The sequence below is a fragment of the Electrophorus electricus genome, chromosome 21, assembly GCF_041902795.1.
Source record: "Electrophorus electricus isolate QZ-2024a chromosome 21, ASM4190279v1, whole genome shotgun sequence".
NCBI lineage: Eukaryota > Metazoa > Chordata > Actinopteri > Gymnotiformes > Gymnotidae > Electrophorus > Electrophorus electricus.
Window position 1 is genome coordinate 6,627,799 of NC_137517.1, and position 27,404 is coordinate 6,655,202.

At 40.9% G+C, this 27,404-nt stretch overlaps 2 protein-coding genes across 3 annotated transcripts; one reads left to right on the forward strand and one right to left on the reverse strand.

Annotated features, from left to right (window-relative positions):
* Window positions 1–40: 40 nt before the first annotated feature.
* LOC113582349 (peptidase inhibitor 16) lies at window positions 41–9,705 on the reverse strand. Of its 2 annotated transcripts, XM_027018074.3 has the most exons (7): window positions 9,073–9,555; window positions 6,131–6,276; window positions 5,800–5,875; window positions 5,467–5,579; window positions 5,134–5,225; window positions 3,683–3,910; window positions 41–1,495 (listed from the first exon to the last, which is right to left on the reverse strand). In XM_027018074.3, the coding sequence occupies exons 1-7, from the start codon at window positions 9,226–9,228 to the stop codon at window positions 1,311–1,313; spliced, it is 996 nt and encodes a 331-aa protein (XP_026873875.2). In that variant the 5' UTR covers window positions 9,229–9,555; the 3' UTR covers window positions 41–1,310. The 2 variants fall into 2 exon arrangements, with proteins under 2 accessions (XP_026873875.2, XP_081560595.1); XM_081704469.1 differs by lacking the exons at window positions 41–1,495; window positions 5,134–5,225; window positions 5,467–5,579 and having other exon boundaries at window positions 1,900–3,910; window positions 9,073–9,705.
* A 6,519-nt stretch (window positions 9,706–16,224) lies between these two features.
* LOC113582352 (specifically androgen-regulated gene protein) lies at window positions 16,225–26,172 on the forward strand. The gene is made up of 4 exons (XM_027018077.3): window positions 16,225–16,355; window positions 19,484–19,606; window positions 20,923–21,109; window positions 21,287–26,172. The coding sequence occupies exons 2-4, from the start codon at window positions 19,520–19,522 to the stop codon at window positions 22,720–22,722; spliced, it is 1,710 nt and encodes a 569-aa protein (XP_026873878.3). The 5' UTR covers window positions 16,225–16,355; window positions 19,484–19,519; the 3' UTR covers window positions 22,723–26,172.
* Window positions 26,173–27,404: the final 1,232 nt, after the last annotated feature.

Here is a 27,404-nt window from a genome sequence, read left to right on the forward strand (position 1 = left end):
GTCCATGTGTAATGTAATATTAGCAGGAAATACAAGACGATTAATATAATATTTTTTATTGTTTATGTGTAAAGTAAGATTAACAGGAATCACAAGTATTTCATCGAGTATGTGACATTTCAAAGGCAGCTTTTTTTCATGCAACGGAAATTGAGATATTCATGAAGGGCACTATGTATACTATGTACACTCAACAGTAGAATACAGACATGGTACACTCCACAGTACATTACAGTACAGACATGGTACAGTCCATAGTATGATGCAGATATGGTACACTCCACAGTACACTACAGTACAGACATGGTACAGTCCATAGTATGATGCAGATATGGTACACTCCACAGTACATTACAGTACAGACATGGTACAGTCCATAGTATGATGCAGATATGGTACACTCCACAGTACATTACAGTACAGACATCGTACAGTCCATAGTATGATGCAGATATGGTACACTCCACAGTACATTACAGTACAGACATGGTAGTCTATAGTATGATGCAGATATGGTACACTCCACAGTACACTACAGTATAGACATGGTACAGTCCATAGTATGATGCAGATATGGTACACTCCACAGTACACTACAGTATAGACATGGTACAGTCCATAGTATGATGCAGATATGGTACACTCCACAGTACATTACAGTACAGACATGGTACAGTCTATAGTATGATGCAGATATGGTACACTCCACAGTACACTACAGTATAGACATGGTACAGTCCATAGTATGATGCAGATATGGTACACTCCACAGTACATTACAGTATAGACATGGTACAGTCCATAGTATGATGCAGATATGGTACACTCCACAGTACATTACAGTATAGACATGGTACAGTCCATAGTATGATGCAGATATGGTACACTCCACAGTACACTACAGTATAGACATGGTACAGTCCATAGTATGATGCAGATATGGTACACTCCACAGTACACTACAGTATAGACATGGTACAGTCCATAGTATGATGCAGATATGGTACACTCCACAGTACATTACAGTACAGACATGGTACAGTCCATAGTATGATGCAGATATGGTACACTCCACAGTACACTACAGTATAGACATGGTACAGTCCATAGTATGATGCAGATATGGTACACTCCACAGTACATTACAGTATAGACATGGTGCAGTACAGAAGTGATACAGAGAAAGGGACTGAAAAAACATAGCAGATTGGAAAGCCCTTTATTGTTCCCCTTTTGTAAGGGATACTATAACCCTGTGTTTGTAAACTCCATCAGTGCCACCTCCACCCACCTCCGCCCATTTCATAAAGCTAAATAAGTGGAATTCTGGGTGCGTTTATAGTGTATGTACAGAAGCAGCTGTGCTGAGCTGTCCATGGCACAGAGGCTGAGCTGAAGAGCAGTGGTTTTATGTAACAGCATGTGGATGTGCTGTGGTCTGCCCAAGCCTCAGGTTTAATATAGGCCTGTGTTTTTATTGTCTTCATCTGTACAGCTGTAGAAAAATGAATGTATGCTCTTAAAATATCATATCTGTAAAATAGACAAAGTGATATAAACAGACTTTATTCATACCTTCAATTAATTTGTTGCTACCCTTTATTCTTTAGACTATAATAGGGTAAAATTAAAGTTCAAGTGATATGATATGAATGAGCCAACTGATTTAACCTAAATGCCATTTGTGCAGTACTACAAGCACCTGCTATAGAGAATAGTTATGAAACAATGACATTTACCACTGATACCTCTCCAAACTAAATATTAATAAACCCTGCAGGAAGCTGAACAGTGCCATGACAGGATAATGGGCTAGGGAGAGCTCATTCTGAGCTTGAGTGTTTATCTTCGCCTCTTGATGCTATAATTCTGTAATTCTGTAGTGAATAAGAATGGTGATTTGCTTTTTTCTTAAGAGCCTACTTCAATCAAAATATCCCATGGTCACTGTGGCAACATAACCTTCATATTTTACCTGCATTTACTCCCAATAATTTAACACACCAGCTCATTAGTTTAAGAATGCAAAACTTCACGTTTTTGCTGCTGACTTCAGTAAATTATGCATTTATCGTTTATACATTTAAGGTAATGTTCATGAAATTTTCAATATATAACATATTCGTTCTTGTGTCAAATGTGTGGGACTTGTAAGAAATAAATTCATTACAAGGCCTGCATCAAGAGTTTTAGCAAACTGACTTATCTGTCTTGAAATGGTGATGAAGTGGATCGTGATTTACACTAGTTTGGTCCTAATGGCTTTACATTATGCTAAAGTTCTGAATCTCTTGACACAAAGCTCCAGAATGGTTTTCTCTCTGACTTTTCTCAGCAGTCTAAGGATAGATGAATATTATCAGTGAGCCTTTCCTGTCCTGTTGTTCTGAAAGTTTCAAATCATACTTGGGCAATTTCTGGACACAGATTAGGGCTAAACTAGGACTAAGAAGCACTAGAATAATTTTTTTAGTCAGTACTAACCTACCGATTAAACAATGAACCAAGTCAAAGACTATGCTTAAAGTTTGCATAGAAAACTCTCCTTTAAAGTCCTTCCTGACTTTATCTTCGAACATGTTACTTTTTTGGAAAACATAATAATACACATAAAAAACAAATGTATAGACCAAAGGAATTTTAAAGGAATTATCTTCAAGGACAAATGTTATATTTAACATTTAACATTTAGTCTCTCTGTTACTGTACAGATATACTGTATATATATAGTTAGAGTCCATATACAGTTATATTCCAGTTTGATAGACTTTCTCAGGAAACAGGAATTGTTCCTCATTTCACACTTTGTATCACAGCAATGTGCATTTCAGTAAAGCAACACTTCAGTCAGTCAACTGAGCTAAGCAATACAATAAACTTGTCATACACTGGCCATACAATTTCGATATAATGAAATCGGTGAAAAGAAATATTCATTATAATTTTAAGTCATGAAATATATGATCATTGCTATTGAAAACCACAGGCACATTTCTACACGATTTAGCGTTCATCATGCTGAATATAATTCTCTATCACAACTTCACTTCCACACGGTCACTACTGATGTTAGCACTATATATTGTATACTTTTGTCCTGTACATTATCTGTATATTGCTTGTATACAATTGTGTATTGTGTGTATTGCCTACATTGCTTGAGAGTTACCAACAGCTGGACCCAAATTCCAAATATCCGTTTACTTGCTGAATAAATCCCATTCTGATTCTAATTCCGATCACTCTAAAGATCTTGAAGCCAAATGTAGCTCTGTTATATAAAGTTATATACTGTATATAACGCACATTAAATAAGACAAATATATTTATTACGCAATGAGTCAAAGTACCATTTCTGGCTAAATTATGCATATACCAGTTTATGTTTTGTACAATGCTTCTATAGAAATTATAACATATCCACTCTTGTTTATATCCTTCAGTATAGTTATGTACAAACATTCAGCACATCAGTTTTCCGGAACTGAATCACCTGTAGTGTCATGTGCAGTCAAATCAAGGTGATTATAGGATTATGGCTCATGGATATACGGCGAAATGTCGTCAAAGTCGACTTACTATAACCGGACAGTCCAGCAGATATCACACCCAGGTCCTTAAAACACAAGAGAAGCTATGAGACCAGCTAGCAATAGCCTTGCAAGAATTAGTGTGCCAGTACCTGCCTTACTGGCGATGACTGCATGCTCCGGCATTGCCCTGGTATTGTTCTCCTGCTCTGTCTCTGTACTGGGGAGGATATCTCCATGCTCTGTCTCTGTACTGGGGAGGATATCTCCATGCTCTGTCTCTGTACTGGGGAGGATATCTCCACGCTCTGTCTCTGTACTGGGGAGGATATCTCCATGCTCTGTCTCTGTACTGGGAAGGACGTCTTTATGCTCTGGTCCTGTGCAAAAACAAAACGTGTCCATAAAATATGCTCTAAAGAAATGTAGCCAACTGAATTGCTAATATTATTAGCATCATGGTAGCCACCTATTCAAATCAAATAAACTTAAATAAATGTTATTGTCATGCCACACGGGTAAGGTGAGTGAAAAGATTAAGTGCTTACTCTTTACAAAATATATTCATTCAAACACTGTCTTTGTCTTTGGAACGGGAACGATAGCGGACAGTTTGAAACACACTGGAACCACAGAGAGGGAGAAGTTCACAATGCCAGCAAATACTCCAGCTATCTGATCTGCGCATTTTGTCATCTTGACCGGCATCTTTGCGGGAGTTCATTCGCTTGGCGAACGACGTGGTGGTGTTATTTTTCTCACTGAAGTCTGTTGCATTGTTCAGTCCCCGCCACGTACTCCTCGTGTTGGTGGTGTCGAACTGTGCTTCCTCGTTAGCCCCGTACACTGCGTTTAAGGTCTTGCGGAGGACATAGGTGGCCTTTTTATACTCTCCCATGTCGACTGACTTAAAAGCAGTATATCGTGCGTTCAGTGCTGTGTGCGCTTCACTAAAGCCATTAACTAAACTTTTGGGGGTAACTTTTAAGTAATTTGGCACTGGTGTACAAGAATATACAAAATGTAAAAGAACATGACAGACAGCAAACAGATAAGATGCGCTGTCCAGAAAACATTTCTGACTAGTTTTGCGAGCCTAACAAGAAGCGATTGTTTATTGACTGTCTCCCAGAGAATTGTAACGGGATTTTAAACATGAGGTCTCTAATATGGAAATGGGAATCTACATTCATGTCAGCAACTGTTTTGAGTGTTAAGCGCAGAGTGCGTGTAAATTTTGGGGGAATCTCTGTACCTGTTTCATTGGATTAGCCTAATTTATTAAGCAAACGTATGCACTGTCTGGCCATCCGGGAACCCTCTCCAAATAACAGGAGACAAAGAAAACCTTGAATGAATATATTATTTTACATGCAATCATCAAACTGCACTAATTGGTTTGCACTGTAAGCACATTGCACTGTAAGCACATTAACTAAAGACTTAAGAGGTGAAAACACCACACCTTGTGTTCACCCGAGATTTCACCTGAGATTTGATTTATGCTAAAATATTTTCTTTTATGTCTGTTGGGGAACATGTGGTTGGTGAGTCATGAGCTAAGAACTGGAGGGAGTTTAATAGCTGAAGGTGCTTGTCTTACCACAGACATTATCCTCGCATAGTGTCCAATTTTCTGGGCACTGGGAGCATGGTTCTCCTGCCTGATATGGTTTGTGCCCCACTACGTTGCCTCTAGATGAGAGACGGCTTAGATGAGAGACGGCTTAGTTTCATGTCATTAGCTTTGCAGATGTTGACGCCGAGTACTTAACTCGAATACTTGCTGTTTCATCATAACAGAACACAAGGGTTGTTATAATTCTCAGATTGTAGTGGCGTACCATATGAGAGTGTAGTATCAGTACTGTAGCGTGTTGTATTGTGCAGATAGTCTGATACAAGTTTGTCAGGTGTGTTGTAAGCATAGACTTACAAGGGGAAATAATTGCAGACTACAATAGTGGTATTCGTAAATCCTGGAAGACCCTGAAAAGTGGCACAGACGTGTGCAGCACAGCCTACACTAGTACTCTTCGCCCATACCATCTGAAACAAATGCACAGTATGTCTGTATGTTGTTTGTGAGATATAGAGAAGTTTGTTAGGTTGCATATAGACTAATAAAGCCATCAGTCAGAGGTGAGCCAAGGCAATATGTTACATGATAATTCTGGCATTTTTGTAATTGTAATTACTGTAATACATGCCGTACATGTAGACAGAGCTACAGTCCATGCATTCCAAAATAAGAAATGTTATCACTCACCTGTGTGTAGTGCCCACACTGTTCATCTTCAGAACACTGGTTATTATCGTAGTCATAATGTTCATGTTCCTTAAACCTGGAGACATAAGAGAACCCTGGAGGAAACCCAAAGCTGCTAAAGCGGAAACATTATTTTGAATATAGTTCAGCTTGACATACTTGACCAAAATTGATAGCCAGTGATACTGGAATACAAATTTAGGTGTGTAACCAGCTGACCTCCTGAGCCAATCATCTCAACAGTCATCATAGATTTTTCAGTTTGAACTTTAGAGAACTCCACTCGTCATCTCATGCACTGCGTGAAGGTGAGCGATGGCGTTATTCGTACCATTCATGCAGGACCTTGCTGACATTGATGGGTCCTGTGCTGGTGAAGAGGCTCTCGCCGAATATGTTCTTCACCGCTGGATTGTGATCCCATATGCACTGAGAAGCATACTTTTCTGCCACCAGTGTAGCGTTTTCATTCCATGTCTGTATGACCACAAACAAGGGCATATCTACATTGTAATTTGACATATGTAATCGGATGCTGCCCTCATGTGCCCGGATCAGGTGTGTTTGATTTGGAAGGGCGCTACATCATGTGGGCGTGGTAACCTCCAGGAGCAGGACTGAGCAATCCTGCTGTATATTATTGCTTACTGTTATATACAGCATGTGCATAGTATATTTTGCTAATTGTATGTTGTTTATGATACTGTTTAACAAATATTTGGTCTCGTAAAAAAAGTTTCTTGTATTAAAAAAAAGTGTATTTTTTGTATTTTTGCACTGTATATATATATATATATATATATATATATATATATATATATATATATATATATATATATATATATATATATTCGGAATTTCAATATTGTCTATATTTTTTGTTGTTGTTGCAGTATACTCTCATTATTTGTATGATGCATAAGCAGTACCAGGAAAAGTGTAACTCCTCTGTGTTGTTAGACTAATGCTGGTGTAACGGGTCAGGCAAAAACCAGACGCTTGCGAATAAAAGACGGAGCTTTTATTGTAGTTCCACGTAGTGGAAAAAGGTCGAAACAAAATGGGCAAAGTTTGGAGTAGCTCGAATAGTGGGAAAACAGCCCGTATCGAAACCAGAAAGACGATCCAAAAATCTAGGCAGAAGAATCCAAGAGGGGCAGGCAAAAAACAGAAACAATAAACAGTAGTAGAATCAGAGAAATATCACTCGGTATGCTCAAAAAACACTGGAGGCAATACTTTGCAAGGTTATGAGCGTTCAGACGAGCTTATATACATGTTTCTAAATGACACACAAGTAAATTCAATATTCGGGTGAAGATCTGATGTGACGTTTTTGATTGGTTGAGTCCTAGGTTGGGTAACGAACAGCCTGCTGGGTATTGTAGTGTGCTAAGGACAGCTGGACCATGAAGAGCAAAGTTTACACTTTAGAAGTAAGTCTGTGCATATTTTAAGTGTAATATTAGCCTTATTATATACTTAATGTAAAATGTTATTGTTCTGTTACTTAAAAACATTATTGCTCTGTCACTATGCCTGATAGACAAATTCTATACATTTGAAACAGCGAAGAAAAGTAGTTAGAAGTTCCACCTATTTTAGTTTGTGGGACAAAAAAGTTACAATTTTGTTGTCTGAAGATTATTATTGCAACTGTGGTATCTAATGCAATGGTAAACATCCCCTTTTACTGATTCTATCGCACAGATCAACTATTCCTTGTCTATTCTTGTGAACATGATACACATGAGCCAGGTATATGTACATATATACACCTAAGCCAGGCATATGCACATAACCAATAAGATATACGCATGCTCTATAGACAGAGGTGTACAATAACATTCACTGAATCCTGTCACATTTCTATACAACTTCCTGCTAAATAAGCAAAATCACAAAGCACAAAGGCATGCGTGAAATTTTACCCCTAAAATGAGCAAGGCAGGATGACCACATGGGGTTTGAAAATATTTTCTCTCTCTCTCTTTCTCTCTCTCTAGAGAGTGAAAGAGAGAGAGAGAAAGAGAGAGAGAGATGGATATGCTTGAGGGGGGTCAGATTACATTCTCACACATTGCATTATGTTATCCACACAATCAGATACACATGCACACACACGCATGCACGCACGTACACACACACACACACACACACACACACAGAATCAGCCTCTCACTATACAAACACCAAGTGTGAGCACCCAAACACTGATACAGCGGCATCTTGAGCAGAAATCCCCTAACATTTGAAATAAAAAGCAGTTTTGTTTAACATAACCACAGTGGTACTGTCTAGCCCTTCTCAGTGTTGTTTACAGATGTGTTACCCACTCACAGTCAAGTTTAGACAAGTTTAGACTGCATTATTCTCTAGCTGTCTCTGTTAAGACTATTGTTTATAAGGGAGCGTAGGAATTCTGCATGAGCCTCTTGTTTCTGCCAAGCACAGTGCAGATCTGCATGGACTTCCACAGCCTGTGTATCTTTTCTTTGTCTGTCCTTTCTTGTTAATTGCATAGTGTGATGTGCCTTCTGAAATAACTGCAGAATGCACCCAAAAAGAATAGTACCGTCTGTCTGGTTTTGTAACTGTGTCTAGTGTTGCGACTGTATGTCCATCATCAAGGAGTATGGCTGGTCCATTTTCATAACTTTTGGCCAGATAAGCATCATAAGAATAAGATCTGACTTGAGTATGTTTGCTGTTAAGGAACCTGTTTATGTTTTCATCAGCTGATGTATGAAGCCTGATTAACTGTCTATATGAGCGCTGTATGTTGTGGTTGTGATAAATGATTAGCTATATAATAATTAAGTGCATATGTCGTATGTGAAGAGAAGCTCAGAGAAATTTAAGATTAAAAGCTGAAATCAAAACATATGATGCAATGATAAAAGAGTCAATATCTCTCACTAAAGAAATAGCATGTCTAATGTATTACAGATGTGAGTTTAATTGGTTATGTTGCTTCCTTAACATATTGGACATTTTGACTCCGACAATCACATGAAGGTGTCAAACATAGAATGTCAACTGGAAAACAGGTGTCAACTGGAAATTCTAAATGTGTTTAGATTTTGTACAACAGACATACATTCCATTCTCTTTTCCCAGATGTTAAATACAATTAGATAAGCATAACAGACTAAAATCACATCGTCCAACTGTAAAGTCATCAGATTACTAACACCCCTCTCCAACGCCCCCCCCCCCCCCCCCGCACTTACAAGCCTGGACAGGTTACAAGAGACCTCTGCATATGCTCACCATGCGCGCCATGTCCGCAGCTTTAGGATTCACCGATGCCCGGTATATGTTGTGCTGATCCACGATAGAGTCCCTCTGCTCCTTGGTGAGCAGGCTGGCCACTGCAGCCACAGTCAGCCAGAGCAGGGTGCAGTGGAGGACCCCGGCCGGAGCCATCCTTCCCGAGCACAGGCTCCTTTCCTGGGGGACGCGCTGGAAGCCGAGGGCAGACGTACCTTCGGCTGATCCTCACTGCTCGACTGTTATGGTGTCAGACTGTTTGTGTGCATGTGGGCAACTAATTGTCTCTGAAATAGTGTTGGTATTTCTATATGTATATGAGAGTGTTTCTATAAATTGTGCATGAGAGAAAGAGAGGAGTAACTCCTGTGTTCCAAAGACGATCTCTGGAACTTCTAAAATCTGTAACTGTGACTCCTACCCCTACTCCTCTTGCTCAACACACCCTGGGTCATGTTACAAATTTTGCTCACACACACACACACACACACACACACACACACACACACACACACACACACACACACACACACACAGCTGACTCACATATAAACCATGGGCTGCCTTCCTGTTGTCAATAAAATCACTAACAAAATCCCAATGATAAGAGCTACTGATTCAACCTAAAGCTTAACTTTCACCCACAAACGGCACTTTCCATCACAGTAACACCCCATCCCTGTGCCCCAGCTTCCTCTATCTGTTTCATAGGAAAAGGAATGCCATGGATAATGCCTGTGGGTAGGCTGACTCAATCCACTCTTGTTTTCCCAGAGTTACTGGCATACCTTCTTCAGTACCACACCACAGTCATGTTGGAGCAAAGTCAGCTCGAGGCTCATCCTAGTGAGCATAAACATCCAGGAGGGTCACACTAGGGAAATGTATCTTATCTTCACCTATTTTAAAACAACACAAACAACACACACACTTAGCAGAAGTACATGAACACCCAGTATCTCTCCTGTGGGGGGGGGGGGGGGGGTGCCACCTGACCCAGGAATGCCAAAGTGTGGGAGGGCTGAGAAGGTATGCGAGGAACTCATAAGCAAACTCCTCCCTTAAAGGGAACATGGTGTTATTTTAAATGGTTCCTTTAATTATGAATGTGATATTGATTTTCAAAGACTTATTCCTTTTATAATACATGCAAAGTTGATTTTGTCTGTAAAACAGGCCCATCTTTCTCTTCCTTATTTTCTCTCGGCTGTGTGAATTTTGGGGGGCATGGACAGCTGCCGCTCTCGAATGATGATGATGATGGAACCGGTGCAGGAGAACCCTCCCTTACACATAGCAACCAAACACTGGGGCGCTGGCTACTGAGTGCTGGGTGTATGCACACGAGCAGAGAAGGGCTGTAGCAGCCAAAAACCGTCATCACAAGAAAAATATTTTTTTAAATGTCTTTACTGGACTTTTTCAGTTATAGTTTACTTAAAGTTGTAAGCTATGCTTTTCTTGTGTGCGTGTACAGCAAAAAGAACAAATCCATACCCCAAAAGATTCTGTCATGCACTTATGTATAACAAAGAGCCTAAAACCTCACCGGAATCTCACCAGAGGACGGGAAAGGATGTCTTTGTTCACAATACACATGTTTCTTTTTAACATGCTCACTTGTTCCCTGCCTTGTACAATAGAGTAATGGTTCTAGGTCTCAGTGTCTGGATCCTACTTTTCTTTATTTTTCCCACTTCGACACAACTCTAGACTTTGACGTTAAATGTGTTAGCTAGAGCAGGAAAGGTACACACATGAGGCTGTGTTCTTTCAAGGAACAATCTTCCACATGCGTGCAAACCAGCTGCACGGGGTATTGGCTGTAAGGGCAGATCCGTGACAGCAGTTTCATGCCCTTTCATGGGTGAGAATGGTTTTGTGGTCTCCTCAAAAACGAAGAAATATTGTTGTTATTCTTCTCAAAACAACTACGTGCATTTTCTGTTGAAAGTGAAGAAATTCTGAATATTAGTCCCAGCTGAGAAGGCACCAGTTTACTGTGATTATGAATTTGAAAAAGCCTGGAATTTTTGTCATATTGTTAAAAATTGCAGCTAGTTCTAGTCACATAATGTATAAATGTGATCATCTAGCTCATCTAGCTGACACTTTTAACCAAAGCAACACACAACTATGACTGAATACAACTTGAACATTAAGGACCTTGCTCAGGGGCACAATAGTGGCATCTTTAACTGATTGCTAGTCATGTACCTTAACCATTACCATTTTATAACTTTTTTTGGTCCTGGTTCACCAAAACAACAACAACAACAACAACAACAAAACATTGTTCAAATCAAATCATTGTTCATAATTCAAATCTGATCAGCAGTAAGAGGTGAGTGTGTTTGTGTTTTCCTGTATGTGTGTGGCTCACAAGTGTGTGTTTGCATGTGCATACGTGTATGATTTGTTCTAAACACTCCAAAACACAGTAAAATGGCAATTTACTTAAGCGCTTCTGACTCTACATTGCATGGATGTCCAATTCGAAACCACTATTTTTCTGAGTGTAGAGACAGAAATGAGCTAGCCCTGCGGACCAGGGATGCCTTGAGAGATGTTTTCCATCTTTATAGCTTTATGATGCAGTACTTTCGTATGGCTCTGATTAATATGATGCTTTGCTAGGCATGTGTTGTGAAATGAAGTGAAACAGGCTTGCCATTATAACACAGTGTCTTGCCTTGATGCATCAACTAAAAATGAGTGCAGTGTTTGAGCTACAAATTTAAAAAATGGATTATTGGTTACAGCTGAGTAGTGTTAATTATTCCATGCCTTTGTTAAAGGCAGAAAACCAAACCCAGGCTCGGGGGTGAAGAACAACTAAGCACCAAACTGATCCCATCAACGACTGCATACCAAAGACTCACATTATCTGTAGAGGTGTGGTTCCACACTTAAATTACGGAACTCCTGACTCATTCTCAGGGTAACACTAACAGACACATTAATCTTCTTTTCCAAAAAGAAATGACTGGAACTAAAAGTACATCCTGCCTGTGATGAGGTAAGGATTTTGCTTCATGACTGCATGTGTGTGTGTGTGTGTGTGCGCGTGTGTGTGTGTGCGCGTGTGTGTGTGTGTGTCTGGCTTCTAGTGATTAGAGTTGTAGCTGCCATTAAAAAAGAGAAATGAAACACAAGAAATAGCCAAATCAGACAGCTGAAGTCCTTGTCCCTGAAATTTTGATCTGTCTCCATGGATACAAGATCATCACACACACCTACTGCCTCTCATTAGGCCGTATAAGCGTGACCTTTAAACCACCCATTCTCGTCCTCTCACTGCAAGGTACTGTCAGATACATGCTGCAGTTCAGTGCAGTCTTCCATTGGCTTCGAAGCACTCTTTCTACAGTCTTTGGTCTCTGTTTCTCTCCTTCTATTATTTTTGGATTGTGTTTTATGGCTTTGTCAATTCTGTTTTTTGCATTGCCTTGTTGTTACTGACTTCTTTGCTATGCTCTGACCATAATCTCTGGTGTGTGGTGGTGTTTTTGGTTTTGTTTTGTTTTTTTGGTACTGTTGCCCTGTTATTAATCCCTGCTCAGGGATCCTTCAAACCTATCTGGGTCTGCGTTGTTACATAGGATCACTGTTTCAACTACAAATAAGAAAAGGATCACTGCTGCGATTAGATAGTGTTGATTAATCTATGGCTTTCTTAAATGACAAAAACAAAATCATGTCAAGAACATCTAAATAGCATACTGTTCTTGTCAAACAGATCATAAAAACTCGCGCATAAAGGTGTGGTTCCACTTCTGGTCTGTCATGCTATTGCCAGTGTAAAGCGTCCAAAATATTTCAATGATTACTCAGTGTAACTGGACTCTCACCAACTTCCTCACTTCTTTAGCTTCCTGTCACCTAATGTCTTCATCAAATTAAAGATATCTGAAGTTCTCTTTGTCGAGTGCACACATATGGAGGTACCTCACACATAACTTTATTCTTGTACTGATCAAGACATCCATTATCTTGATCAAGACATCCATTATGACCGCTTGATATGAAAAACCTATGGACCATCACATACCCATGATGATACAGGATTTAGCATGTTGGATTTATTAGTCAGGTTATTAATTATGGATTTACCGTAAAATTCCCAAACATCATTCTGCATGAAGACTACAAGCGTGAACATTTTCAGGAACTCGCTGTATTTTTCTAGCCAGTCCTGTTTTCTATTTTGTGTTTGGGATCAAGTCACGACATCTGCTATTGCCGTGTAAAAACCGACCTGCCAGTTGAAGAGATCCCCGGGGACGTTACATAATAAACAATAAAAGATGACTAAGTGTATGTATAAAAAGAGATTTTCTTGTACTTGAAAGGAACCAAAATAACAGCAACTGAGCGGCAACTCCATAATTTGCCGAGTGTATTTACAAAACCTTCCAGGATTATGCCGCCATAGCCAATACTGACCACACGGTGGCAGTATTGTACGTACAGAGAAAATTATAAAAATGATGACAAACCTTTTTCTCTAAAACCACAATGCATAAAAATGACATGGTTTTTAGCGTGGGTATACATAAAAACGTGAACTCATGGAATGTTTAGAAGTAATGCTCCAAGTGGAGTGAGGGAATGTTCCCGTTCTTTATGATCCCATCTCCCTGCCTTGGTGGTAGAACTGGAAGGGGATCCGCCCATGAGTGCTTACACCACGATCAGTTCCAGATGTGTGCGAAGGAGAGACCCAGTCCATCAGGGACCTCCGTGGTCCCAGCCGTAGAAGGTCCGCTGCTGAGGTCATCATCCTGACACACCACACCCTCACAGCTGTATTTACTCCAGCTTGGTTCCCAAAGCAAACAAATGAGTTCAGAAGAGAGGCCCTGATTGGCTCAAGGCATTAACCGAAAGATCTTCATACTACATATTTCATAACATACCCCCACGTAAAAACAAACAAACAAAAAAAAAACCTCCACAGCAACAGAAATCTTGACCGGCGTGACTCCCATCAAGGGTAAACCATTTCTATCATGTTTGCAGCCACCCTCTATCCTTCATTACATTATCAATGAACTGCGGGAATGTTAAAGGCTCGCTGCTTTGTGCTTTCAACCTCAGGGATGTGGTGCTTTTGCGCCGCACATTATGGTATTTTCCTACTTCTAATATCGTGAACTGAAAGAAAACACTCAACTGTGCAGTGCAACGCATTTCAAGCACCGTCCTCTAGGGGCCACTGCAGGCCACGCACAGTACATCTCTGCTGCTCATCTGTAAGGGGATCTCTTATCCACACTTTGTCAATGGAATAAATAGTTCAGTAAAATAGAAAGAGTGGGTACCACTTATCACCTCTCCCTAAAGTTATGAGGAAACGCTTAGGAAAGTGGGCTGCCATAAAGTCAGAGATTTTGGGAGTGCAGAACTCAGTGTTTCAGTAAACATTATCATTACCATTAAATGCCAGTAAATAACCACTATAAAGCTGTTAAATAACATTTAAGCTTTTAGTCAAATTAATGGCATCAAAACGCAGGAGTTAACTAAATTATAGACTTCCAGGAAGCCTCTTTTATGTTTCTTGAATTAATTTCCAGAGTCTCTGTGTCTTTTTTTTGTTTTGTTTTGTTTATGTGCCGAATTTGACAAAATAACATAAAGGGCTGCCAGTTCTGCAACAAAGTATGTTTAACAAAGAAATCATACCGCTACAATAACAATAGTGTTAACATGCATTTAAAGTATGTTTTAGTGTATCATTGGTGGCATAAAACTTAAAATAACACACGTAAGTAGTTTGACGTCAATTAAGATGAGTTATTAGGAGGTTCTTCAGCGTAATCTTTGGCCTAGAGATCAGATGGGGGAATGTGAAGTAAATAAGGCCTTTACAATCTTCAAGGATTGTTGGACAAATACTCCTAAACACAAAGAAGGTCTTCAAGAAAAACTTTTAGACTATGTTGATGCCTATGAAGACAATTTTTGGTTTAATAGTGTGATCTTATAAATGTTGTAGTAAAATGTTGTTCGCAGAACACAGCAAAATCCTATGTGGAAAAGTCCATCATATCCGTTGTTAAAATCGTCCAACTAACATGAAAAGGAACAAAAAAGACTCTGTAATATATAACAAAATTATATTTGAAACCAAAAGTGCTCTAAAACCTAGACAATATTCTACATCTATTACTACTGTTATTACACGTGGCTCTTCAGTGTGTGGGCCATTTTGTGAAGGTGTCAGATAAAATAAGTCAAAATGTTTTGGCTTATTTTGATTTGGACTGTCATATTTTGCTTTTCAGGGTTTATGAATGATCGGCAGTCTCAGCTGGGGTGTGAGACTGATCATTTTTACCTCCAGGTCTGCACACATAATATCTTTACAAAAACGAGATTACATCTCCCCCGTTCTCAATTTTAAAATAAAAGTATCACTTCACATGTAGGTTTTTGTGTAATGATACAGCAAAAAAGCACTGAATCACATGGCCAAAAAAAAGCATCTCCCAGTACATGCAACACACCCAGTATAATAAATGAATATTAAAAGGAGCAGGAGACATATGTACACACTACTTACAGCATTCCTCACAAATGAGAAAGACTCAGATAAATTACGTAAAGGCAAAGAAAGTGGTCTTCATCTAAAGTTAATAAATATCTAGGCCAAATGTCAGTGTTGGCGTCCTACTCTTTTGTTTGCTGTACTTCATTTAATCTCTTGCAAAACACTGCATATCTGCATCCTGGATCGTGCCTTTGTTAGCTTTCTGGAAGATAAACTGTGCTGCGCTCTGCTATATTTGCACACAGAAATGGGCTGGACAATTAAGCTAAAAAAAAAAGTAAGCCATTCTAAACGAAGCTCTTTCGGCAGAATTGACATGTTCATTTACATGGCAGGTCATTGCCGCGTGCGTTTTAATAGAAAACAAGTTATTAATAAGCGCAAATCGTCATCATAATGCAAAACCTATATTTCCATAGACGCCAGAGACGACGGGACTGTTCAAAACGTAGGGAAGCGGCAAGGTCTGGCCAAAGCCCACAGACCGATAACACAGGAGACTAGACATGACCACGCCTTTCCAGTCTTTGATAGTGGCTACCTTCTGCGCTTACCTGAGACGTCCGCCAATCGGCGTCCAGTGCTGCGCAGCGCGTGCGGGATTGGCCGGCCGCGAGCACTAGCGCGAGATAGGCGACGCTGTTGTAGTATTTGGGACGTCGGCGTTCGCGCAGGGAGTTCGGGCGCGCGGGCGAAAAGTTCTTCTCGCCGCTTTTGGCCATTCCAGGTAAGCGCCTACTTCAGCGGGATAGATTCTTACCGTCAGAGCAGTCCCGTGCAGGTCGCGGTTTGCGTGATGTTCCGCGGTCCTCGTTCTCTGTGCCTTTTATACAGTAAAAGTGAAAGAGTTCAGGGCAAATCTTACAGACGTAGCCTGCCGTTTTTGTTCAATAATTCAGCGGGATAAAAATGAATCGGATTGCAGTAGGCGCTTCTTGTAGTTTAAATATCTGTAGTCTCGGTTGGTAAAGAGTTACACAGCTGGAAGAATAATTTAAAAATGATCAAGTCTCGCTCCAAACTCCACAGGTAGCAAGTGAAGCTAAGACGATGACTCCTGTGACAGCTGGGGGCTTGGTTTTCCTCTTGGTGGTGTGAGTGTATGTGGGGCTGTGCGTATGTTGGCAAGAGTGCATTCTAGCCAGAAAGGTTGCATGAAGTAAAAAATAATGCATACTTGCCTCTGCTGACCAGACTGGTGTTACTGCTAACTGTGTGTGTTTGTGTGTGCTTACTGTAAATTATTGTCTAGACTTGATGGCCGCCCTTGATACCGAAGGACACATACTTAACATTCTCTATGCCTTTCATCTTACTGTGGTTAATAATCTTTGAGGGTAGTTTATTCAGACATAGATTCAACCTCGGTGCACAAAAGTCTGCATACGAAGTCCAATTTATTCTAAAGAGAATTCTGAAAAGAAGTTTCAAATGCATATGTAACATTGTGGCTCATTCCATGACTTGATTCATTCTGTGGCCCGATGTGATGACGGACAATGTTCCACATGGAGTCATAGTAACCATTTGAGGAGATAATTGTCTAATGGAGGAGATAATTATCTAATTGGCTAGAGGAGGATGGGCCCCGCTTTGAGTCTTGGTTCCTCTCAAGGTTTGTTCCTCATTCTCTAGGGAGTTTTTCCTTGCCACTGTTGCCCTTGGCTTGTTTACTGGGGACTTGGACTCCCAACATTTGTAAAGCTGCTTTGTAACAACATCTGTTGTAAAAAGTGCTATATAAATAAATTTTAGATTTTAATGACCATTAAATGACCATTTAATGACATTACTGGAGTGCTTTCTATGTAATGCCTTATCATCTCAAATAATAATATACGTAATAATTTTGGCATTATATATGGACTTCTAAAAATAAAAAAAACTATAGGAAATTCCCTGTATGACATCACAACTAATCAGACCAGTCATTTTTGCGTAATGTTCTAAGAATGAGATATGCAGGCAAGAGGTCTGGCATTCCAGGGTCAGGCACAATTAAGAGCGCACAAGAACAGGTGTCTCCAGGATCTCACCCTGCCTGCTCACCTGTCTGGTTCCAAGGGAATGTACTTTTGTGAATCTTCCATACATGCAAGAAAATTATGTGTGAGTGTGAGTGTGAGTGTGTGTGTGTGTGTGTGTGTGTGTGTGTGTGTGTGTGTGTGTGTGTGTGTGTGTGTGTGAGTGTGTGTGTGTGAGTGTGTGTGTGTGTGTGTGTGAGTGTGAGTGTGTGTGAGTGTGAGTGTGTGTGTGTGTGTGTGTGTGTGTGTGTGTGTGTGTGTGAGCCCTATGCGCATACATATGTGGACGTGAGTACTTCATTTTAAGTTGCTAAACAAGGCAAGAGTGAGGCCTTGGTATGCTGAACAACTTGAAAACCTCCCCAGGCGAGCAATGCTTAGTATTCACGTTTGTTTGTGTTCTTCAAAGCTGTAGCTGTGGCCCGTGTAGCCTTGGTACCACAAGCCAGAATGTCTTACCCAGTGTGGTTACCCAGTCATGCACAACCACAGCACCTGATGGTCATAGCAATTGCTCTTGTTTTGTGCCTGATTCTACTAAACTGATAATAGCTTATTAAGCACTTGATCAGCTGAGTGTGGGTGATGGAGGTAGGAATCTAACCTCTGCCATGCAGGGGCTTCTGGCATTGTCCCCTGTTGCTTTAGTGCTTTAAAGCGAAATGTTGCAGCTTTATTGTTGACCTTTTGTTGTTGCAAAGGCCTATTCTGTTACATTACCAACATCTGCGATGCTTGCAGTGGTCGCACGGCTTGATTGTGGTTGTAAAGAGCTGCTGTTTTCTATTGTAGCTATTTGATTCTATAGCATAAAAGCATTACTGTAATGAGTATGGTAAGGTGCTATCTCTGACTCAATAAATAATTACCTCACCTGCCCAAACCGCAACATATCACATTGAAGTTTGGGGAAAAAAATCTAATTGAAACTGCTTTTTGGTTGCCTAGCCTTTTCAGGGCGTAGTCTGCAACAAGATATTTGGATGTCTAAGTCCAAGCAGTTGTTTGCACTTTGCTATAATTAGTTATAGTTAAAGGTGCAGTCAGGCATATTCAGCCTTTCACATGAGCCAACAGGTGGTTATGTAGAGTTAAAGTTAAAGTTGCAATCGGCCACATTCAGCCTTTCATGCACTACCAGAGTGATATATAGGGTGTAACTCACTTCTACCTCTAATCTGCTCTTATGCAAATATCAAAGTATCTATCACTTTCCAGGACAGATTTATAGGAACCTCAAAACTTCTTTGCCACTCCCACAATATATTTTTGTGGTTTGTAGTACATTTTTAGTTTAAAGGTGCATCAACCTAACTGATATTCACAATTGGAGGAAAAGGTATGTTTTTCCAGAGGTTATCCAAGGACAGTTCTGGGGAGCCAATCATTTTCTTGACCTTATCTTTATTGGTTTCTGAACCAAAATGTGAAACTTTTTTAAATCAATGGACTATTTTGAATCAATGGACATTTCACGGATATGTTTTTTTGGGAATATAAGATGAATTGGAATGAAAGCTGTAGCTTGTAGAAGGCATGAAAGAAAATATGGATTTCTCTCCACTCTGAAATCCTAAAAGAACACATGTAGTTGTACTTAGCTTTTTTAGTAGTCTTTTAAAACTAATTTCTGTTTCTACCGATTGTTTTACAACCTTTAGGCCAGGGGCTTTTGAAAATTGACTGACAAGGTCAACTGGTTCTCACAGAACATACAGCACAGCAAGCCTCATTAGTAACATGATCATTTGAGGCCTAAATCCCTTCCTACATCAGATAAAGTCCCATCTGCGATCACCTGTGACCCGTTTTCATTCTTCCCTCTCGGAAGGTTGCCGGCTCCTGAGGGATTGCTGTTGCGTGTGCGATGCCAGCTTGTGGCTCCAGGCCATGTAGCACCAGTATGAACAGCGGAAGCAGCTGTGACAGCATGGCCAGCGTCAACTCTGGCTTTGTGAGTACCAAGTGGAAAACAAATCATCAGCAACAACCCAATAACATCCCACCCCCTAGTTAGCATGAAATCAACGCACTTTAGTAATGTTGTATGGAAATGGGTTAGACTCGGTCAATTTCTTGAAAAAGTAAACTGTCACCTTAATGAGCTGATGCAAATGGTTTTCCCATGCCATATGACTAAATTAATTTTAATATTGTTAAAAGGTGAAGGTTTTGGACACTTATGTAGGTGAGCAGGGCATGTGTACTTAGTTACAAAGGACACATAGTACACACACATACAATAATCTCATCACCCTTCATTACATATAGTTAGTGGCTTAACATTTCTTACCTAAAGCATCTTTCTTTGCCTAAGTACAAGGTCCAGCTCTGAAGAAACCTGAGGCTGATTTAGTATTTTGCTCAAGGGCACAATAGTAATTGTCAGATCTATTCCAATACTGTTGACTTTCTCATAAAGTGCCTTTGGTTTCATAATAACCTGGAAACTGGAATCAAATTTCATATATATATATATGTGTGTGTGTGTGTGTGTGTGTGTGTGTATAAATAATTTTATCATAGTGCTTGAAGGTTAAGGAAACAGCGATTCATGCACTGTTCTCATTCATGCACTGAATAGCTGCAGTCCTCTTCTGATTTACTGGCACTCATATTGTCTAAAACCAACTGATATCAGCAAACCTTACACTGCCACTGGCCTGGTTTAGGTGATTCTCAGATTAGTGTAAATCTGAAAAGGGTCTGACCTATATTTTTTGGTGCAAGCTAAGAGGTGGGGCTGTGCAGAGCAGGATACTTTGCCATTTCATCATGGAAGTGAGAAAGGCAGACATCAGGATTTTTGATCTGACCCCACCAGTCTCTAGTGGGTTTTCCTGCCCTTCCTTGAAGCCACACAGGAAATTATACAGCAAAATAAACTAGAAACAAAACAGTGAGCTGGGCCTCTATTCTGAAGAGGAAAATGGAAGCTTAGAAAGTACTTAACTGATGCAATATTAATTTGCAAAGCAGGAACTGTTGGAGTAAGCATAGGTTTTGAATGTTATGCCTTAAATATAGCAATAAAAGGGTTCATGCGGGGCCTGTATACCGTACTGCAGATATAGTGAAAATGGTTACTTTTGTGAAAATAAACTTTTAAAGTTTTCAAACATAAACAATATATTATATAATAAAACATAAATGACCCAGGGCCCTCGGCACTGCACTCCAGTCGTAGTAATGTGGCTGCCACAAATACAAATAAATGTGAACGGACGGCAGTTTCTTACTCGTGTTCTCTTTTGTTGTGTAATGCGGTAGAGTGATGACAGTATGGAACACCTCTCTGCCGAAGAGCGCGCCTGTCTCATGTACCTGGAGGAAGCCATCGAGTCCTTGGAGACAGAGGATGACAGCGGCCTGTCCAACGATGAACCAAGCTGGCCGCCTCGCGCTTTAGCCGCTAGAACGGGCCACCTTGCGTCCGCTAGCCCAACCAAACCAGAGGGTTAGTGCCAACAGTGTGGGGAGACCACAGCACTGCACATGTAGTTGCAGTCAGGCTAGGAAATGTGTTGGCTTTTTTTGTCTTGCTAGTTGTGTTTGTGTTAATCTTACTTGGAAAACCTTTATTGTGAACCTTAAATATATTGTTTATTGTGTATTTTTTTTGTGTGTGTTTCAGAGCTGTCATTCCATAATGATTCCAACAGAGTTTTGGGAAACAACCATAAAGCTCATGGCCTGCTTGTACCTACTCCACTGGTTCTGGCCAATGGTAGTGCGCAATTTCTGAAAAAAACTGAAATAGGCACACCCTTACAAGAAACAGTTAATGAAGCTAATGCCTCTGCATTAAACTCTTACCACCCATCAGCTGCACTGACTGCTAGAAAACCTGCCTCATCACCTCAAAATCCAGGAACCCATAAACCTGATGAGCCTCCTTCTTTCATACCTGAGCCTCCAGTAAAACCTGGCACTGCCATTCAGCCGAAAGCCAAAGAAGGTCCTGCCAAGATCCAGCTGGACATCAGACCAGATCATCGGAGCAAGGGTGCTACACCTGACATGCAAACGGAGTTGATTCCTCCACCCTCAGACTTTATGGATGAACCAGATCATCTTTACCAACAACCCCAATCCCAATCTCAACCCCAGCTTCCACCTCAACCCCAGTTAGAGCCACCACCAGGAAACAGAGTGAACGCCCCTCCCTCAGGTTTTGGCAGACAGGCCAGGGATGACAAACCTCCTGGCACAGCGAATGCATCACCTGGAGGACTGCTGTCCCCATGTGAGCTAGACAAATTGCGTGAAAAGGCTTCGATGAAGAAAAACCGCAAAATATCCCAGAAGTGGTTAGACCAATCAGGTTCTCCCCCTTCATCTCCGGATTCCTGCCATGTCACTGCAGAACATGGCGAGCCCAAAAGTGCACCGGCTGTGGCACCCAAACCAAAGAAATTCCCCTCCAGTATCATCATGAAAAGTCACAAAGACTCTGGGCCTTCTCATTCACTTGTTCCACACAGTGATCACACTTTGGTGAATCAGCAGAAGGTTCACGTCGAGGCCCTGAAGAAACTGGGCTTACTGAAGGGTGTTGAGGAAGATTCAAGCCCCACTGTCAGTCCACCACATAGGGTCCCTCCGCCTGCCGCAGAAGCAGTGGAGGCAAGAGGAAAAACAGTTTCACTTTTATCTTCACCTCCCTTCTCAGAAAAAGGAGGACGTCAAAGTCCGACAGTCCTGAGGGGTTCAAGTTCAAGAGTGTTCAAATCTGCATCCATGAAGCAATCAGACATGGGTAAAAATGTTGCAGTCAAACAGTCCTCCACCATAAAAGGTCAGGGGAAGGCGCCAGAGAAGGCCAACGTGGAGCTCTCGCCTGGACAGCTGCAACAAAACTTGTCTCGACCTGCTTTTTCAGGGAGCTTGAAAGACTTGAGTATCCAGCAGCCACCTTCTAACTTGAAAGAAGAACCGAATTTCAGGAAGTCCCTGCCCTCTTCCACCATGCCAGGAACACACGGCATCAGTGTGGTCATCTCGCCACAGAGCAAAAATGGAGAAGATCGCAAGCAGGCCCTGAGGAAGCTGGGACTGATTAGAGACTGAGGTCTAATATGCTTTGCCTACAAACTGCTCACACACTTACTGACCAATATTATACAGATTCCATAAAATCTGAGGATAAGGCTGGAATAGGAGGAGACTACATTCTTAATTCAGAATTCTTGGATGCATGAATATATGTTTATCTGTTGGGCGGTGTATATACAGTCGGCATTTAGGAGAAATACTACGGGGTACAGATGTATTCTTATGAACCTTCGGTTTGCTGAGCTTCTTTGCTCTAGTGAATGTCTGTCTTTGGTGGAGAAGGGACTACGTCGGAGGTTATGCCAGGTGATGGATCTATGATTGTTGCGTGCATAAGGAACTGCTTGCTCAGTATTCTGACAGAAGGCCGTGTTTCCATTGAGATTTTCTGCCTAGCAACGGATTGGATATCTCTGTTAAAGTCCTTTAATTGTTTAAGTAAGAAAGACATTATCAGGTATTAGTAACATTACCCAGACCTAACTTCTCTGCTTGCTTCATATAATGGAAAACCTGAGCCATATGATAAAATAGAAAATGAAAAAATATGTTAGAGAGTGCCCAAATTTCCTTGTTCTACTGGACAGGTGCGCTCATTTTTTTAATGGACACACTCAGTCTAAACACTGTTTTCACCTCCCTCACCGTCACATTGATATTCAGTCAATTGTGTATTTGATTTATAAATTGCCTATTACCATATTGAGATTATTCAGGGTCACAGCCAATTTTTTATTAGTCTGTTTTGGAAAGCACTTTAATATGCATGTTTGAAGAGAACTATAAACGTTATTAATACAGAAGTTTAGAAATAAAGTTGATCTTGATTACATTGACAGTTATATTCATTGAAACCTCTGCTGTGACTTGTACATGTTGTGACCTTGTATTGTATTTATTGTGTTACTAATGGTTTAACATTGCTACATGTAGTGTAATCAGTTTCTCAGATATTTATACATTCCACGTGCAGAGATATAATTGCTAGGTAGACTAAAAAGGTCTGTGATTTGTATCAGGGTCTGCGTTCATGAATACCTGTGGAATGCTAGTCTTGGTTCAGTTTTTGTGGGTGCCATCTACCTGACTTGAGATCAGGCTTGCACAGGTGTGAATGGCGTGTGACAGTTCATGTATGTGTCTGCAGTGTCCTGATTTCATTGAGTCTGTAGCCTGTTAAGGCTCTGACGCACACGAATCTTTTGTCGCGCCCTCCAAAAGATGCCAGTCCATGTTTTTCATGTAAGCACAGCACTGCCATGCTGAGGGTTTTTCTCATAGCTTCAGCAGATTCTAATCATATCCTGCAGAAACCAGTCAGACCTGATATTAGGCACCAGGCCCTCATGGGTGTAAATATCTTGTGTAACAGCACCTCTTGTGCACTTTAAATTACAAAGTCTTTTGCTTCTGTTTGAGGTATATGACTTCTTGTAGGCCTCATTCATTTTCAAATTGATCCAAGTGTCACAAAGATGACACACCACCATTCTTAAAGCTCGGGCATAATACCGGTTGTGTATGTCCATGAGGGCGAAAAGCTTGCCTTTGCTTTTCTTGAACAAGTTAAAATGTTCAAGGTATTACATATATGTGGTGGGTTTTGGTTGCCATATGGAATAATCTATTCAGTGGTGTTAAAAGTGTTAGATGACACAAGTTCATGGTTATTTTCCATGGCATTAGACAATTGCATGAGTACATGCTGAAAGGTTCCCCTGGCTTGTGGTGCCCTCCAGTGGATGTTTTTGGACAACAACAGTGAATACTTACATTGAAAGCTGAATCACACTGCGTGTTTTTCTTTACTTTACACCACACTCCACACACCCTGTTAGGTGGCAGACACTGAAAATCTTAATGTTGATTTTATGGTAGTGTGCTTATATGCAGGCTCCTATCCCTTTCCATTGTTTTTTTGGGGTTTTTTTTTTTTTTTTTTTTTTTTTGGAACCTACACATTTTTTAAATGTTCTGTTCTTGCTGGTCACATGAGTATCTCCCTGTATGTTACTCACAAGCTGTAAAGCAATCGTTCTATGGGGTCTTACAATGTAAGCAGAGGTGATGTGAATTTAAAAGTCTCTAGAATTAACTCCCCACCAGAAGAAGACCAGAATCTGAAATAATTTCAAAAACTGAAGTTAAATATCAAATCAAGCATTTTTGCCTTACACATGAAATACAGGACTCTGTCCATATCTCAGGTTTCATTCCATTTACGCATATATTTATGACAAAGAGCCTATGAATAGTCGCATTTATAAATCTATGGATCACTGTTATATAGCACAACATACTTTAGCAAAAAGTATATCACAATCTGTACTTGGCATTGGTGCGCTCTCAGCAATTGTATCTAGAAAACAACAGGCTATAAACTCTGACCATTAGAGTTTGATGCTCATCGGAAATCTGAACTCCTGCCCTAGCCTTGCGCTCTTGGCGTTCCCTCTCTCGCTTCGCTCCCTTTAGAAAGAGGAAGTGACACGTTTGCCCGAGCACGTCTTATTGCGACACCCTACCGTGCGCTGACCGCAGGCTGCGGGCCCACACACCAGGAGGAGGATGAGTAAAGCGGCGCGGGCCATCGATGTGGTTTACGTCTCCCAGCTGCTCCCTCCAGCTCCTCTGCATGGGGTCCTCGCTGACTAACCCCACGTAAACAATCAGCGGACGCTTGTGGTTCGCCAGTGGTCTCCTTAATAACTCCCACTGGGTGCTCCATTAATGCCCAAGCGGATCTGCGTATTTGTGGGGTTGATGTTGCAGATGGCATTCATGAGATCCGATGCTTATTCGTTTGTGTTTTTTTTTCTTTGCTTCTTGACATAGGGAAGCAAAAATGACCATTTTAGGGCATAAAGGTTTTGTTGGCCCTGTTTAGCTCTAGAATGTTACCATGTTAAGATTAAGGAGCCATAACATTGAGATCTGAAAATGGTCCAGGAGACAAGACAATGAGCTACTTAATGAAGTTTTTTCATTTGATGGCCAGTGTGTTTTGAGACGATTGTGTAAGACATTTGGACGGCCAGACTGGGGGAGTATCTGAAAAGACTCTCTATTTGAGATCCAGGACACTGCACAGAATACAGGGTCTCATTATGTCATGATCTGCACTACACAAGGAATTCAATAAAACATTTTGTCCTTGAAAACTCTGGATGTAACAGTGAAAATCTGACAGCGGGCAATTTGTCGCAGTGTTGGATAACACTGAAATCACTTGGGTATCATCTTCATGTTTACTGCCACGTTGCTTTTCTGTCCCACATGGGTCCTGCTCTGACACAACTGCTTGCAGTGACAAACTAAGTGCGGAGACCTTCAAGGCCTGTGTCATCATTGCAGGTCACAAAGGAAAGTCAGCAAGTCTGCAAGGGTGGAGCCAAAAACCGCTAGGTGCTCTAACCCAACTGGGTCAGTCAAGGAGCCATTATGGACTCAAGGCTGACCTGGTCTTTAGTGGAAGTGGAGAAGCAGGACTTTCCACTGTTGCTTTTCTCACTGTTGTCCATGCCAACAGTCCAGGACACCCCCCCCCCCCCATACACACACACACACACACACGCACGCACATACCTCTGATTACCTACATAAGTAAATCTCCTTTATTTCATATCAGAGGAGTTTTAATTCTCTTTTCATTCAGTCCCTTGGGACAGAGATTACAGACTTATCTGTGATACACCACCAGCATAAAATCAGGGAGAGAGAGAGCTTTAGACACAGCTGGAGATAATGAAGCTGGGCTGGGCACCGGTCACTGGCCCGTCCGTGCAGGTCTAATCCCCCCGTCTTCTGCTCTCACGACTGTGGGCCACCCAGACACAATCAGGATTACGTCAGAGCAAGCCTCTCAGTCAGGCCTCTTTCCAAAAAAGACAGCAAATCAGAAAACAAACCCGCATCACTTAAAAGGGGCAAAGTCTGATGTGGTGACATCATGCCTGTATCGACTACTTCATCAGCAGTACAACCTGACCCATCACATACATGTGGGTGGAGGGTACTGGGCCCTGTAGGCACCGCAGAGATGTCTCATTACAGGTCTCACCAGAACTTGCAGGGCTATGTTATCTTTTCGTTTTTCACGTGCTGCCTTTAAAGAACCGTGGCTGTCTGTCCAATTAAAAACAGCTGCTTGTTTGTGATAAATTGTTTCTTTTTTGATGGTAAATGCTATACATCACCTCTAGGGGTCACTATAAGTTATTTACCAAAAGGATCTTGCATGCAAACGTTGGAAGAGGCTCTATAAAAATCAAGGCAATAGTCTTTTATTTATAGTTGGATCTGCTGACCATACAGATTGAATGAATATCTGAGATGCAGAAATGCATTGTTCTTGTGTACACTTGGGATGACTCAGGACAATCACTGGATCAGTGTGGGAAAATCCAGGATGAGCAAGAATTAAAACGTGACCATAACAAATTCAGAACATCCTTTATTCTGGGTGGTCTACTGGAGGCATTAGCGCAGGCCACTGTAGACTAAAGATTATAGTGAAATATCTGTAAACAATAATCTGCAGGCCTATATCAGCAGCTGGCGAACTGGCTTCCATTTACATGTATTTACCCATCTGCACCAGCATGGACAAAACACAGCAAAGATGGTTCTTTTTAAAAACTCAACAATGCCCAACTAATTACAAGGTTTGAAATAAACGATCCTGGGCGACTCTGGCT